General features: G+C 42.5%; 2 protein-coding genes and 1 long non-coding RNA gene across 3 annotated transcripts in view; 1 reads left to right on the plus strand and 2 right to left on the minus strand.

Moving 5' to 3' along the window:
* LOC309516083 overlaps positions 1 to 2,823 on the plus strand; it is a 71,331-nt gene extending 68,508 nt beyond the window's left edge. Inside the window, exon 2 of the long non-coding RNA XR_014212756.1 lies at positions 2,645 to 2,823. This is a non-coding gene — a long non-coding RNA (uncharacterized lncRNA). The remainder of the gene's footprint in view (positions 1 to 2,644) is intronic.
* Positions 1 to 16,736, minus strand: part of LOC309515954 (uncharacterized protein) — a 108,511-nt gene extending 91,775 nt beyond the window's left edge. The window contains exons 1-3 of the mRNA XM_082194279.1: positions 16,602 to 16,736; positions 15,220 to 15,346; positions 501 to 783 (exon numbers count right to left, since the gene is read on the minus strand). Of these exons, the coding sequence (XP_082050405.1) occupies positions 501 to 783; positions 15,220 to 15,251 (315 nt within the window). The 5' untranslated portion in view covers positions 15,252 to 15,346; positions 16,602 to 16,736. The remainder of the gene's footprint in view (positions 1 to 500; positions 784 to 15,219; positions 15,347 to 16,601) is intronic.
* LOC309516015 (vomeronasal type-2 receptor 26-like) lies at positions 2,308 to 7,351 on the minus strand. Its single transcript, XM_082194468.1, has 3 exons — positions 6,696 to 7,351; positions 5,150 to 5,276; positions 2,308 to 4,377 (listed from the first exon to the last, which is right to left on the minus strand). Exons 1-3 carry the CDS (start codon positions 6,927 to 6,929, stop codon positions 3,479 to 3,481), a joined length of 1,260 nt encoding a protein of 419 aa, XP_082050594.1. The 5' UTR covers positions 6,930 to 7,351; the 3' UTR covers positions 2,308 to 3,478.
* Positions 16,737 to 16,996: the final 260 nt, after the last annotated feature.

Below are 16,996 nucleotides of genomic sequence, written 5' to 3' on the forward strand. Positions count from 1 at the left end.
TTCTCCCTGTTTCTTTCTCTTTGCTTCACCACAGCATTTCAGCTCCTGATTTCAGGGCGTCTTCCCTTCTTCTCTCAAATCACTAAGACACAGAATCCCCATCAAGTGCCACAATGTGTGGGCAGCTGACTCCTGACTGACAGGCTTCCACCTTTGCAAGTGAGCAGCTTCCGTCTCCAACCAGTAGGTCATGGAGCAAAGGTGAGAGGCTGTCAGTAAGCAGAATAGAATTTGATACATGTTTTTAGGTGTGTGTGGATAAGGAAGTGGGGTGAGATGAGAACTCTTCCACCATCCCATTACCTTCTCTTCATCCACAGACACTGACAATTTGATGCTATGCATTCTATTTAACTGTGCAAAGCATACTGGGAACACTTTTTCTGAAGGGCAGAATCACTCTCCTTTGTCTCTCACAACTATTTCTCTATTATACAAATCCTTTCTGCATAGAAGATATCATGGTGAATGAGTGTGAAATGCCCAAGGCAGCATCTTACTTGGGGAATTTTGTAGATGCCCAAGATGTTTGCCAGGTAGATGGAGGTATCAAAGTCCAGTCCCCCAATAACTGCCACCAGGTGTCTCTGGATGTTGCACTTGTAGTTGGGTATAAGTGTCGAGGGAAAGTTCAGAGCAGCCCAGTAGGTCATCCTTTCATCAAAGTAATTGTCATAGATGTGGAATCCCAGTGTAATATTAGGCAAGATCTTGGGGTTCTCGTTGATCTCCTTGACAGCAAATACCAAGGCCAGAATATGCTGGTAGTTCTTTGGCACAATACTGCAATGAGAATTTTATGCTATATCATTGGGGGATATCATATGCATTATTCTTTAAAAATGGGCTTCTGTATGAATCTTCAGTATCTTAGTGCAAATTGTACCCTAATATCTGCATATCTGCAGAAGAATTTCCCCACAGGAATGCATTGTATTCCGCTTGTATTCCACTTACACTAATCTATGCATTTTAAGGGATACTTTGGGGACCTCCAGATATTCATTTTTGTTTATATTGTTTAGCTGGGGAACTGCATTGAACAATTCGGAGAAGTGTGAATTTCAAATGATGGCTGTGTTTTATTTCTGATATATTTTTAGAACATCTCTCTTTTTTTGTAGTTTCACATTTGAATATGAACTGATTAGAATTATCCCCTTTCCAGTAATGGAATATTGATGTTTACTTTGGGGTACATCATATACTTGACAAGGCTTCTTGAAGATAGAAGAGATATTCTTGCTGACACCAGCATCTAAATCTTTTTCTCATACCAACTTACCTAAGCCTCCCCCTCCTGTCCAGTTCACACAGAGATTAGTTGAGCAGCTAGGTACAGTCTGCCTCTGACTGGCAAACTCCTCAGATTATGTTCCTGCCTACTTGGACAGCTGAGCTCCTTTAAGAAATCTGCTTTTATAGTGTTCTTCTGGTATGAACTGAGCAGCATTTTAGCTTAATGTAGGGCTCATTCAGACTTCCCCTAGTCCTGCCATTTTCCTCCCAGAAAACCTGATCTTTACTGCTCAATTGGAAATCACACCTCCCTCAGAACTTCTCCCAACTGACAGTTAACTGACAATTCTTCACTGATCACTACCTTCAGCTGAATGCAGTCTGAATATATCTGATCCAGGCCCTGTCTATAAATTATAAACACAATTGTCTAGCTTGATTTAGATGAGAACATCAGGGGCTCTTTGAGTGCCACCTCAAAGGAGAAGTGAGCCTTTAAGACCCCTCACATGAGATTTTCTGAGGTGAGCATTAAGAACAGAGAAGGGCTTTCCATCTTAAACTAGGGAGGTTTAATCTGTGAGTTCTCTTGTTAACCTCTACTTCGAAGAGATTTGGTGGGATGTGGGGAGGAGAGAACACATCAACAAGACCAGGCTCTCTCATCTCACTGACACATTCAGATCTGCATCTCCCTTCTTCCAAGCCAACTCCTCAGCTTTGTAAATACCCCCACACCATCTGCCTGGATGTAAATTCCACTGAAATCAGTGGAACTAGCTTCTAAATAGGCCTGGTTAGAGCTGAGGGATATTTCAGTATCAGCTGATTACTTGACATTTGAATTCTTTACAAGTTATTAAGAAGTTGATGGATAGTTAGCCTCTCTTTGAAGTTTTCTTCATCAAAAGCAGTAAGGAGGTGGGAAGCAAGTCCGCCAACAATAAGATCACCAGGTAGGTGGTATTCATGTGGAATGCTGGACAGATCATGGATGGTGCAACTCGTGGTCTGATTGCACACCAAATGTAGCAGATGAAAGAGAAGGGGCACAATAAACAGCAGCATACTGAAGCAAATATTATTTCTAATCAAACACCCTTATTTCCATCCAGCACATGAACCTTGCTTAACAACCACTTAGTACAATATTCTGCCTTGTCGTGAACAGCACTTCTCTAACAATTCACAAATTAAAATCCTATTTTACAAGTTGATTGAAAGAAAAGTGAAAATCCTTCCTCTTCCTCTGTCCTCTCCCTTGTAAAGAATGGCAGGAAGAGGTTATAATACCCATGTTTTGACATTGGTTAGTATTCCCTGGAAATCTACTGAGACATTATCCAAGGGAGACTTAGACATGCTGAGAGTGATAATTACAGGTGAGGTAATAACAAGCTCTCAGAAAATGAGCAAAAAAAAACCCCTGCTTCTGATTTTTCATCCAAAGTGGTTTCTGTCTGTTTATGGGACAACAAAAGGGGATGCAGAATTAATAGCAATGAGGAAGAGAAGAACAGTTAGCCAGTCTCTTATTAATGCTGACCGGTTCAAATGATTAATCTGACCTCCCAAAATTTCCCACCTGAACACCATTAGTTTCATGACAATTATGCCAAGACAAAAGAATGGTGAAAAGGGCTGAGTTTTGTACGTGGTTTGTGTTGGTAGGAAGGAAAAATAGGTATCAACAAAGGAGAATGCTCTGGATGCCAAGATCCAGGTTTGGGGCACAAACTCTTTGGTGAGAGATTTCCACCCGAGATTTTAAATCACAAAATATGCAGCAAATTGAAGTGGGGAAATATAGTTTGCTAGACCTTTAAAATATGACCTCCCTCTTCCCTTAGCATAGAATACGACCATACATTTGTTAAGTTAAGAACTGGTAATACTTATAAACTCTTCAAAGGCAAAGTTCATGTGCTTTCCCACACAACAGTCAGAAAACACAGGCAGCAAAACAAGGCTTATTTACAATGCTGAAAGTTCCAAATTCTTGGTATAGAAATGCAAGGGAGGCTTCTAAGAACCAGGTGGTCTGAGTATGAGGAAACCAGCTCAGACCTAAAATGTTGTGCTTCTCAGAAAAAGTGAAGGAGAGCAAGAGGCCTGATTACCATCTCGATCCCAAAGTGAGCTATGCCTGGCACAACATAACTGAATGGGGTGGATAAAGAGAGATTACACTGCTCATATTTTGGTAGGAAAAACCCCACAAAAATGATGGGATAATTTATTATTTCCTCTTTATTAACTGCTCCTTGCTGTTCAGATCCGGCCTCAACACAATGGTGTAGCATTTGGGAGCAAAGATGGAGCCCAGTATCCCAGCACTGGAGGCTAAGATGGAGAAGATCTCCACAGCCACCATGTATTTCCCCTTGGTGCTCAGGTAGACCGGAACAAAGGAAATCCAAACACTACAAAACAAAAACATGCTGAAGGTGATGAATTTGGCCTCATTGAAGCTCTCAGGCAATTTCCTGGCAAAAAATGCCACAACAAAGCTGATAATGGCCAAAAAGCCCATGTAGCCCAGGACACAGTAAAACAGGGCAACTGCCCCTTCGTTGCAGCCTAGAATGATTTCTCTCTTCACTGAGTGCATGTCAGAATCAGGGAATGGGGGAAAGATTCCTAACCACACACTGCAAATGCCCACTTGGATAAGGGAACAAGAAAACACAATGGCACTTCCAAGTCTTTTCCCCACCCACTTCCTCATTCTGGATCCTGGTTTGGTGGCCACAAAGGCCAGAACCACCATGATAGTCTTGGCCAGAACACAAGAAACAGTCACTGTGAAAACAAGGCCAAAAGCCATTTGTCGGAGCAGGCAGCTCATTCTTTCTGGAGGGCTGAGGAAGATCAATGGGCAGAGAAAGCAGAGCAGGAGAGAAGTGAGGAGAGTGTAGGTGAGGTCCCGATTGTTTGCTCTGACAATGGGTGTGTCCTGATGTTTAATGAAGATGACTAGGACCACCACTGTGAGGATAGAGAGAGAAAAAGCAATCAATGCTAAGCTCATCCCTAGAGGCTCTTTAAAAGACAGGAAGCTGATGGTCTTTGGAATGCATTGCGATTGTTCCATGTTTGGATAGTGGTCTTTGGGGCACCCAACGCAATCTTCCATGTCTGGGAAAAAAGTAATGCATTTTTATTTCAGACGTTAGGATAGTGACAACTACTCCTGTGAGTATTGCACGCATAAGGTTAAATTGTAGTTATCACAGATATTTCCAGAGTAACCAGATTGAAAGTGATGCATGAGAATCCCACCTCAACCGTTGTGTTGGGTTATGTGGAGTGTCCTGTGATGGCTTGCTAACTCCACATAAACCACATTGTTATTGTTCAGAACAGGTACAGTCCATGACCTTTTTGCACAGGGGTTCCATTCCCAGCCCCATTCTACCCCCACATACTAGGTTGAACGCATTCCACCGCGCCCGGGTGTACGATCACGCATCATTCATAGACATGTTTATTTGTTATTGCCTGAATTAAAGAAGGTGTCTCATACATAGTCATATCACTGGTGCATTTAGTTCAAAATTGCCTGCTGTATCTTACCCTGTAACAAAAATTAGATAATGGGCGTCAAACCATTTCTTTTTGGGGGGAAGGTCCATATTCCTTTGTGGGGGCTATCTGTCAATAAGGATGGAGGGGATTTTTTTTTATGCCACTTGAATGAGAAGGCTATCTACATTGCACTCCTTGAGCAAAGACATTGACCAAAGTACAGATGCCCTTAAAAATGTGTACTTCTCTAAACATTTGTAAAGCAGTTCTCCATTAAAACAATATGTACAAAAATGCACACATCACCAATAATTTATTTATCCTTTTCCTCAACTTCTAACATGACATACGGTTGGAAGATTATATATCCTGTGTCTCTTACCCTTTTGGGATGAAATCTTGCCTTGAGGACACGGAACACAATCATAGCAGCAGAATGGCTCCCCCTCCTTCTTTTCCTTCCTGGAACCAGGGGGACAACTTGGGTTACACTCAGAAAGGGGTGAAACCTGCTCGTGTAGATAATGGGGAAGAGGGTAAGGAAAAGCTTTTCTCCCTCTCTCATAATACTAGAACTCAGAGATATCCAATGAAGTTAATTTTTGATTGATTGGGGCACTTTTTCACGCAGTATAGCTAAAACTATGAGATTCAATTCTACAAGAGACAGTGATGGGCATCAACTTGGCTGACTTTAAAAGATGATTGGAAAAACTAATGGAAGAGAAACCTATCAGAGGCTACCATCCTTGGTGGAGGGTATGCATTTACTCAACGGTCAGAGGCAGTATGGTGCTGAATACCAGTTGTCAGAAACCACAAAAGGGGAGAGAGGTCTTATGATCATGTCCTACAAGTGTCTGGTTGGCCACTTTCAGAACCTTATTTATTTATTTATTTATTTATTTATTATACCATGCCACAGGGCAGTTTACATTATAAAAACATAAAAAGGAAAAGCATGACAAACAGAAACAGTAACATCCCAGTTTGAAAGACCATAAATAGTTTAAGTCACCAATGGCTTGGGAATGTTTTTGCCTGGTGCCTATAGATATGTAGGGAGGTGCCAGGCAAGCCTTCTTGAGGAGGGCTGATTCTTTTCCGAAATAAGAAGTCCCTTTCCTCATTCTACACTTGGTAACAAAGAATAGCTACCCACAAACCTTCACAGCCCCTACTTCCTTCTCAACCATCATGCATTTGAACTGCAAGCAGCAAACACCTGCATCTTCTTCCCAAGAGACTCATGAAACACACTTGGACGAAAAGAGACCCAAGCCAAAAGCCACATGGCATATCCAGATGCTGGACAAGACTGGCCAATGGCAATATTCTGCACTAGTTGGGCATTGATCTGAGCCAGCAAGATCATCTTATGTTGAGATTCCTGTACAGTGGTGCCTCGCAAGACGAAAAGAATCCGTTCTGTGATTCTCTTCATCTAGCGTTTTTTTTTCCGTCTTGCGAAGCAAGCCCATTGACGGATTAGCGGATTAGCGCTATTAGCGCTATTAGCGGCTATTAGCGCTATTAGCGGCTTTTAGCGGCTTATCGGCTTATCGGATCAGCTGATAAGCGGCTTAGCGGCTTAGAAAAAGGGGGGAGGAAAAAAACCCCGCAGGAACTTACAAGACAATTTCGTCTTGCGAAGCAAGCCCATAGGAAATTCGTTTTGCGAAGCACCTCCAAAACCAAAAACTCTTTCGTCTAGCGAGTTTTCCGTCTTGCGAGGCATTCGTCTTGCGGGGCACCACTGTATCCTGGACAACATGACCTTCAGGATGACTTCCAACTCTCTTATTCCTAAGAGAGGGGGAAATGTTTCGAATCTGGCTGGAAAGGCAGGTATGTGCTGGACTGATGATCTGTAAGTACAATAACATTCTATTTCCCTCTCTCTCATAGATGTAGGAATTAAGCCTCACCTGGTGAAAGCTTCTGTGCCACACCATTCTGTTGTCGTCAAGGGTGAATTCCTGGCCTGCAGCAGCCTCCCCACCCAGTCTTCCAACTTTGACTCTCATAAAGGAGTTATTTGGGAAAGTGACCAGGTTGGTAATATCAAAGCCAGCTTCTACTTCCCTGTTCGCACTAAAAGATACTGTTTCCCCAGCAGAGTTGTTAAAGGAGACACTCCTAAGAAAGGGGTGGAGCTGCATTGAAAGAAAAAGAGTAACTTTAAAGTAATGCAAATGTCTTGTAATACATACATAAAGGGTTTAATGCTGTAAAGTGTCCTGACAGGCTTGGCCTATGTCACTTCCTCTTACCTTGGGAGTAAATGGGCAACAAAGCCTTCTGTTTTGCTTACTCTGTGTGCGAATTTGGTTTGAGTGGAGTTCTGAGCTGTTCCTTACAGTCAGATGGATTTAAGAAGCCGCTTCTTTCAGAAAAGAATATAGTCTGAAACTACCACTTTCTATACCAATAAAAAGTTTAGGAACTTTTGCCATTTTGTAACCAAGCTATGTCTTCTGCTTCTGCAACTTTTTTCTGAGTTCTGTGTTCCAAAAAACCTTTGAACTTTGAAGAGTTTTGTAAGTAAACCATGTAGGACCTGCTAAGCATGTGATCGATTTTTGTGCTAGGGAAGTGGGATCTTCTGGAATTCACTGGAAAGGGCATATTTTAAGGTTTTACAGTGTGTCTTTCAATGCTTCTGGTTGCTGCATGTTTTGCCATGCACACAAAGGAAGTTGCTCACAAAAAAGCAGGATAGTGCAGGATTGGGTCCTCCTGCTTAACAGCTGTAAGCAAGGTGGCCTGATATTTCACTATGCGAGTCCTAAATGAGCAGCTTCTCTGCACACAAGGGGAGAATATGGTCTTGCATTGAAGCTTGATTTTTTTCAGGGTACAGTGTTACCTCGGGTTACATGCGCTTCAGGTCACAGACTAACCCAGAAATATTACCTCGGGTTAAGAACTTTGCTTCAGGATGAGAACAGAAATCATGCTCTGGCAGCGCGGCAGCAGCAGAAGGCCCCATTAGCTAAAGTGGTGCTTCAGGTTAAGAACAGTTTCAGGTTAAGTACAGACCTCCGGAACGAATTAAGTACTTAACCTGAGGTACCACTGTACTGTTTTATGTATCACTGCCCAGGTCAAATAAAATGTATCTCATGAAAAGAATTGCCTGCCAAGGCTGGAATTTCTGAAGCTTCTGCATCCCTCCTTCCACTGCTGCCCTGTATTTGGTCCTGGACAAGAACATGGCATGTAGAGCATGTGCTATGGCATAGACAGCATTATAGAGACTGTAGCTGTGGCCAGTTATGCTCATCACAAATGCAGATGAAGGGAGATCTTCCAGTTTCTCCTCTCCAGTGCAGGTTCCACTGGCCTGCTCCTCTGTACTGGGGTTTGGAAATGAACAGAGAAATACCTGTGCCCAGAACTGCTTAACAAAGCCATTTCCGTCTTCCTCAAAAGGATTTTGTGTCTGAAGAAAGGCTTTGAAACCTTGCACCACATTTGAATGAAATGTAAAGGAGAGGGAACCATGAAAGACTTGCATATCCATGCTCATTTGATAGGTTAATGCTGCAAAATCCAGCTGTGCTGTCAGAATCCACACCTTGCCCTCAGAGGTTTTGGTCACATTTTCCAGTAAACCTAGTGCTACCATTGATCGCAAGGCAAGCATGGACCTTGTTCCTCCATAGACAACCACCACCATGGCTTTACTTTCCATAATAGCTTGATAAATTTGGACCCAGTGGAAATACATGACATAGTACTCAGCCAAATATGTCGTTTTCAGGGTTGTCTCTGAGAAGGCCAAGCAAATACCTTTCTGATAGAGCAGAGGTTTCAGTGTCTGAATAAATCTCTCTCCACTGTCTCCACTAGCAAGCAATCCAACCCATGTCCAACCAAAGTGCAGAAGTAACTCAACAATCCCAGTGTACTGATGGGCTTCATTTGACACCATCCTGTAGAAGGAAGTGGATTGGCTTTGATCAGCATCCTCTGGAGCAAAGGAGCCATAAGTGAGCTAGAAGGAAATAAAGAAGCATAATCTGTAAATGTGGAAGACAGACTGCATATGTCCATTGAGGGCCTGACCATACAGAAGGTGAAATGAGCCAGTTGCCTTAAGAAGGCAGGTTCCAGAAAGTTGGGAAGGGCAACAGATCTTGCCTCCATGGAGCTTCTCAACTTCTGCCTCATCCTCTGCCACCCCCACATGCCCACTTCCTTGCATTCCTTTTTCCCTCCCCCCCCCCCATTTTTCCTTCTTGAGTTTGTAGTCCTTGGTTTCCTGCACTGCTACTTTCCTCTCTTTCTCCATTTCATCCCCTTTTCTTCATCACTGCATTTCAGCTTCTCATTTCATGGTGTCTTAACTTCCTTTCCACACATCTATCAAACCACTAATGCACAGAATCCCACTCAAGTGCCACAATGTGTGCACAACTGCCTCCTGATGGTCTGAGTCCCAGCTCTGAGGATAGCAGCTTCCTTCTCTACTGTACAAAACCTTTCTGGATAGAAAATAGGATGGTAAATAAGTATGAAGTCACCAAGGTGGTATCTTACCTGGGGGATCTTGTAAATGTCCAGAATGTCTGCCATTTGGAGGGAGGTATCAAAGTCCAGTCCCCCAATAGCTGCCATCAGATATTTCTGGGTGTGGCACTTGTAGTTGGGGACAAGTGTGGAGGGAAGGTTCAGAGTGGCCGTGTAAGTCATCCTTTCACTGAAGTAACTGTCATAGATTTGGAATCCCAGGGTGATATTAGGTAAGATCTTGGGGTTCTCATTGATCTCCTTGACAGCAAACACCAAAGCTAGAATATGCTGGTAGTTCCTTGCCACCACACTGCAAAGAGAATTTTAAGCTGCACCCTTGGAAAATATGCTATGCAATTTTTAAAAAGGGCTTCAGAATTATTCTTCTGTATTTTACTGCAAATAGTTCCCTAGTATACACATATCCGCAAAGCAATTTTCCCTAAAAGAATGCATTGTATAAATTTTAAATGATAGTTGTTTTTTGGTTTTGTTATCTTTTTAGAGCATGCTAATTTTGGTAGGTTCACATTTAAATGTGAACTGATTTGAATCCTGCCTCTATCTCTAATAAGGGAATACTGATACTTTCGGGTCCTACATATACTTGACAACGCTATCTAAAGATTCAAGAGATGCTGTTAATAATAATAATAATTTACTATTTATACTATTCCTATCTGGCTGGGTTTCCCCAGCCACTCTTTAAAAACACAATACAGCATTAAAAATTGAAAACTTCCCTAAACAGGGCTGCCTTCAGATGTCTTTTAAAAGTAAGATAGTTGCTTATTGCCTTGACATCCTCTGGGAGGACGTTCCACAGGGCAGGAGCCACTACCGAGAAGGTCCTCTGCCTGGTTCCCTGTAACCTCACTTCTCGCAGTACCTAACTATTTAAGTCTCAGTTGTCCACTTTTACCTCAGCTTTCTCTTGTCTTTGCCTCACACCTCACTCATTACTTCTCCCAACTGACAGCTAACTGCCATTTCTTCACTGTTCAGAACCTTCAGCCAATCACTGTCTGTTGTTCCCAAGACCAATCAGAATGAATGTACCTGTTCCAGGCCCTGCCTATAAATATTAAATGCAATTGAATCTCTTTCCCCTTCGTGTCTTCCTATCACCAAGTAGCTATAACTGAACAGGTCTGCACAACATTAAGAGCACAAAGCATCAAACTTTGACACTCACACACTGACATAAACAGAGACCTTCAACAGAGGATATAAAGCATTTTTAAACCACAAAGCACAGAAATATACAAAACATTTATATACAGGTACTGATTTGATCCAATTAAAAATGTGTATCAAAATGCAGAGAAGTAGGTAGCCTAGTTTAATGGAGTGGTTCTCATAATTTCCAAACCTGTGACATATTTTTAACTAGGAGTATCCTACTTGGATGTGAATATCTGGGGGTCTTGGAACCCCACCTCTTAAGAGCTCTCAGCCCAAGCTTCCTGAGGTGAAGTTCAATATTCAGAACAGAGAAGGGCTTTCCATCTTAACTAGGTAATTCTTCAGCTTAGCAATTGTTCCCCACCACCACCACCTCTGCCTGGAAGTAAATCCCACTGAAACCAGTGGCACATGCTTCTGAGTAAGCATGGTTAGAGCTTAGGAATGTTCCTGTATTATGACATATGAAGTCTTTACAAGGTATTAAGAAGTTCATGGGTAGTTAGCCTTTCTTTGAAGTCTTCTTTGTCAAAAGCAGAAAAGAGGTGAGAAGCAAGGCCGCCAACAATAAGATCACCAGGTTGGTAGTATTCATGTGGAATTCTGGAGAGATCATGGATGATGCAACTCCTGGTACGTTTGCACACCAAATGTGGCAGATGAAAGAGAAGGGGCACAATAAACAATAGCATGCTGAGGCAAATATTATTTCTCATCCTCAAACACCCTTACTTCCATGTGAAACATGACCCTTAGTTCCAATACAATCCTCAGCACAATATTCCACCTTGACAGGAACCACACTACACAAGATCCTATCTTACAACTCAACATAGACAACAGCAGAAATCCTTCCCCTTCCTCCGCCCTCTCCCTTGCATAGAATCACAAGAAGGGTTTTTATATTCTAATATTTAGACTTTGACTTTTATTCTCTGGAAATCTATTGAGACATTATCCAAGAGACAGTTAGTAATTATGAGAGTAATAATTACAGATGAGATAATGACTAGCTCTCTTTACATCAGGAAAATGAAACAGATGACAAAACAAATCACACACCATGTTTGTGATGTTTCATTCAAAGTGGCTTCTGTCCCATTATGGGACAACAGAAGGGCATGTAGAATAAACTGCCATAAGAATTTGGGTCTGTCTGTTATCAATGCTGAAATGCCTCACTTGACTGTGGCAATGATTAATCTGACCTAAAATTTCACACCTGAACATCTGTTCATTAATTTAATGACATTTAAACTAAGACAGGCTAAAGAATGGGGTGAGATTCTCTTGGCGAATCTCATTCAGTTTCTAATCAATCACCCTTGGATGTTCTCGTCAGGCCTGCATATTTTGTGGTACCTATTAGACTTTTTTAGTTTTCCAAAGCCTCCAGCCTTGATCCAGCCCCCAAAATTTTAGATGTGTTTATTTTTGGTGCAGTATTTTTGATCTCGAAAGGAGAAAGAGCAGCAGATGTTCATTGATGTTCGGAACATAACCCCCTATTAAGTGTGGAGTGGCTGTACTGAAATCACTGGCACTGGTTAATCATGACAGCAGCAACTCTACTGAAACCTTACTTATAGGGAAATAACCTAGAAAGGAATGAGATGTGTTTGTTTGTTTGTTTGTTTGTTTGTTTGTTTGTTTGTTTGTTTTTTAATTGCCTCTCAATATATTGTTTTTCCTTGGCCACTTCCTAATCAATTACCCTCTAACGTTCATGTCAGGCATCAATATTTTGTGGTACTCATGATAGCTTCTTAGTATTCCAAATGAATCTTAGGAAGAAAAGAGATTGGAGGCACCTGTTGTAAAGAGGCCAGTAGTGGATATTTAAAAGAATTGCACATAACAGTTGTAAGAGATAGAATACAGCATAATTATATGATGTAAATAAAGAGAGATTATATTTGCTATTTCCTCTTTATTAACTGCTCCTTGCTGTTCAGATCAGGCCTCAACACAATGATGTAGCATTTGGGAGCAAAGATGGAGCCCAGTAAGCCAGCACTGGAGGCCTGAGCAATCCTCGGCCGCGTCATCCCCGGTCAGCCAATCGGCTGGCCCAGGGAGTGTGGCTTGCCTCATTTAAGGCAAGCGTGGCTGGGAATCCCCCTCTTTGGCCACTCAGCTGCGTTTGTTTCTCACCTGCCCGCCCTTCAAGGTTCCTCTTTTGACCTTGCTATGGACCTCGGTTGGTCGCCGTTAAGGGGCCTAGTAGGAATTTTTTCCACTTGGCAAATTGGCACCAGCCATTGGGTTTTTTGCCTACCTCGTAGCAAATCATCACAACTTTCTCGGCTTTGGCGGTTAGGAATTGGTATGGGTATTGTTATGTAGATATATGGGGGCGGAGCGCCATCACCTCCCCCGGATATTGAAGAGTAGTCCGGTAAAGGATTCTGGGGGCCGTGGCCCCATCCGAAGCCTATGGGAGTGGGAGTGCCTAGTTGATGTGCAACCCTGCTGGTGTTAACCCTTCCCGGTCTTCAAGCAAGCAGGCTGAAGCCGGATAGTCGATAGGACCAATGCCTAAGCCAATACCACTCATCACCTGTAACCAATAAAGTTGTGGCCTGATTTTAGCCCATTAACCTAAATTACTGTGTCCTGTGTCTTTATTTCTAATGGTGGGAGGCGGGATCTCGCCACACAACTCTACTGAAATCTTAGTGAGAGGAAAAAAACCTAGAAAGGAAAAAGCCTTTAAAAAAAAAAAGCCTCTCAATGCATTATTTCTTCCTGTTCGGTTTCTAAGCAATTACCCTCTGAATTTCTGGTCAGGTCTCAATATTTTATGGTACTCATGACAGTTTTTGGTTTCCAAATAAGCCTTAGGTTTAAAACAAGATGAGGGGCTCCTGTCTCAGAGAGACCACAGGGGAGTTTAAAATAAATTCCACATAACAGTTGCAACATGTAAAATACAACATAATCAAATGGTGTAAATAAAGAGAGATTAAATTGTTCATAGTTTGGTGGAAAAAAAACCACAGGATGAAAGGATAATTTATTATTTCCTCTTTATTAAGCACTCCTTGCTGTTCAGATCAGGCCTCAACACAATGATGTAGCATTTGGGGGCAAAGATGGAGCCCAGTAAGCCAGCACTGGAGGCCAAGATGGAGAAGATCTCCACAGCCACCATGTATTTCCCCTTGGTGCTCAGGTAGACCGGAACAAAGGAGATCCAAACACTACAAAACAAGAGCATGCTGAAGGTGATGAATTTGGCCTCATTGAAGCTGTCAGGCAGTTTCCTGGCAAAAAAGGCCACAACAAAGCTGAGAATGGCCAAAAAGCCCATGTAGCCCAGGACACAGTAAAACAGGGCAACAGACCCTTCGTTGCAGCCTAGAATGATTTCTCTCATCATTGAATGCATGTCAGAATCAGGGAATGGAGGAGAGGTTCCTAACCATACAGTGCAAATGCCCACTTGGATAAGGGAACAAGAAATCACAATGATGCTTGCCAGTCTTTTCCCCACCCACTTCCTCATTCTGGATCCTGGTTTGGTGGCCACAAAGGCCAGAACCACCGTGATCGTTTTGGCCAGAACACAAGAAACGGTCACTGTGAAAACAAGGCCAAAAGCCATTTGTCGGAGCAGGCAGCTCACTCTTTCTGGAGGGCTGAGGAAGATCAATGGGCAGAGGAAGCAGAGCAGGAGGAAAGTGAGGAGAGTGTAGGTGAGGTCCCGATTGTTTGCTCTGACAATGGGTGTGTCCCGATGTTTAATGAAGATGGCTTGGACCACCACTGTGAGAAGAGAGAGAGAAAGAGAAAAAAGTGCTAAGCTCATCCCCAGGGGCTCTTTAAAAGACAGGAAGCTGATGGTCTTTGGAATGCATTGTGATTGGTCTCTGTGTGGATAGTGGTCCTTTGGGCATGCAACACAGTCAACCATGTCTGGAAAGAAAATAAGACATTCAGATTTTGGATGTGTTGGAGTGCAACTACTAATACTGCGAGTATGGAACTCATAATGTTTAATAATAATAATAATGATAATAATAATAATAATAATAATAATAATAATAACAACAACAACGACAATAACAATAATAATAATAATAATAATAATAATAATAATAATAATAATAATAATAATAATTTATTATGTATACCCCACCCATCTGGCTGGGCTTCCCCAGCCACTCTGGGCGGCTTCCAAAAGAAATATTAAAATACTGTACTACATCAAACATTAAAAGCCTCCCTAAACAGGGCCGCCTTCAGAAGTATCACAGATATTTCCAGATAAACCAGATTCAAAGTGATGCCTAAGAACCCTACCTCAGTACTGTGTGTTAGGCTTTTTGGGGTGCAGTTTAGATGGACAAGAGTGGTAACTACAAATAAAAACCATCCTTATAATTGTTCAGAATAAGAATTAAGAAAGGCATCTTATACTCAATCAGATCAATGGTCCATTTATCTCATGGGTGACAAACCTTGTATTTTTAGGACAATGTCTATATTCCTTTATGGGGGCTGTCTGGCAATAGGGATGGAGGAGGAATTTGGTTTTGTTGACATTCGAATGGGAAAGTTATCCAAACTGCACTCTTTGAACCAACACATGAACCAAAATATAGTTGCCCCCCCCAAAAAAGGGGAACTGTTCTAAAAAATATGTGGTTCTCCAAACAAACAATATGTTACCAATTATTTACTTAACCTTTTCCACAACTTCTAACATGACTTATCTTTGAAAAGCATATATCTTGTGTCGCCTACCTTTCTGGGGCGCAATCTTGCCTTGAGGACATGGAGCACAATCATAGCAGCAGAATGGCTCCCCCTCCTTCTTCTCCTTGCTGGAACCAGGAGGGCAATTTGGGTTACACTCAGAAAGGGGTGGAACCTGCCCATTTAAATGAACACACAAACAGTTTAACTCACAGAAAGTAGTAGCACTTTTGACTTCCTTTCCCCCCCCCCATAGGAAAATACTAAAGTATTTATTCCAAACTCAAAGACAAACTACCTACTGTATTTTTCAGTGTATAAGACTAGGTTCCCCCCTAAAAAAATAATGTCTGGAATTTGGGGGAGTCTTATACATGGGGGTGTCTTATAGACGGATAAATATGGCACTTTGCTATTCTTGGCTTTTAAAAACAATGCGGAAACTCACGATCTTTGAGCCCGCTTCAGGCATTCAGAAAAATTGCATGAGGGCTCAAATTAGGAAGGGGATGGGAGGTAATCTTCACTAGCCCTGCCCCCATGGTCTCCATTCATAAGGGAATACCTGTTCCAGCCTCCATTTTCCTATCATAGCACATGTAAAAAAATAATGCTTGCATGCTCCAATGCAAGAGGCATGCGGACTTGTGAAGGGGGTGACCCATGTTCAATGAGACACAGGACATCAGTATTGGGATGAAATAGACCACAACTTTATTGTTTTAGAGAAGGAATTGGGTTTGCCTCCTAAATCAAGCAACTGATCCGCTGGTTAATACTGGTTGGGTCAACCGTGGGAAAAGAGGTCACACCCCACCTGTAACATACATTGAGTGTGGCACTCCCTCCGGGGCTGCCTCCTGAAGGGGTGCTGTGGCCCATCAGCCCCCATATGGGCTCCCAGAGAGCAATAGCTCTTCCCCAACCCCTTTAGCGAGGTGCCCAGTTCTTAATGATACGGACCCTGTGCCTTAACGGTCAAGTTGTGACAATATGAGGCAGGTGAAAACCCACAGACTGGCCAGTAAGTCTGCAGGAAAAAATCCTCCCTGGTCCCAAATACAGTTACAGAGTATTCCCAAGCAAGGTCTTATTGCATTCTGGCCTGCTCAACTTCAGGTGAGATGACTAACACAGTAAGGTGGTAGAGGGAATGATTCCACACTCAATGCCTCCTGCCCTCCTCTAACTGGCCCGTGGTAAGAGCCCAGTAATTATAATAATTAGAAAAATCGTGTTTGTTTGTTTGTTTGTTTGTTTATATCCCGTCCATCTGACTGGGTCACCCCGGCAACTCTGGGCAACTTCAAACTTAGTAAAAACACAGCAAAACGTCAAACATTTAAAACCTCTCATTACAAGGCTGCCTTCAGAATGTGCAACAACCTTCTATTTTCTAATATCTCATGGATGTAGGAATTATGCCCCACCTGGTGAAAGCTTCTGTGCCACACCATTCTGTTGTCATCAATTGAGAATTTCTGGCCTGGGGTAGCCTCCACACCCACCCTTCCAACCTTGACTCTCACAAAGGAATCATTTAGAAAAGTGACCGTGTTGGTAATATCAAAGCCAGCATCTATTTCTCCATTCTCACTAAAAGATATCGTTTCTCCAGCAGAGTTGTTAAAGGAGACAATCCTAAGGAAGGGATGGAGCTGCATTGGAAGAAAAATAGTCACTATGAAGTAATGAAATGTCTCTCTTTACTAGCACTCAGGATCAGTGGCAGGGAGCAGAGGGGCTGTGGCCACGGGTGCAGAATCTTAGTGTGTGTGTGTGAACCAGGCCCCCAGGCCCCTACAAAGATCCCTGCACCCTGCCT

Source organism: Podarcis vaucheri, assembly GCF_965113315.1.
Source record: "Podarcis vaucheri genome assembly, chromosome: 13".
Lineage (NCBI taxonomy): Eukaryota > Metazoa > Chordata > Lepidosauria > Squamata > Lacertidae > Podarcis > Podarcis vaucheri.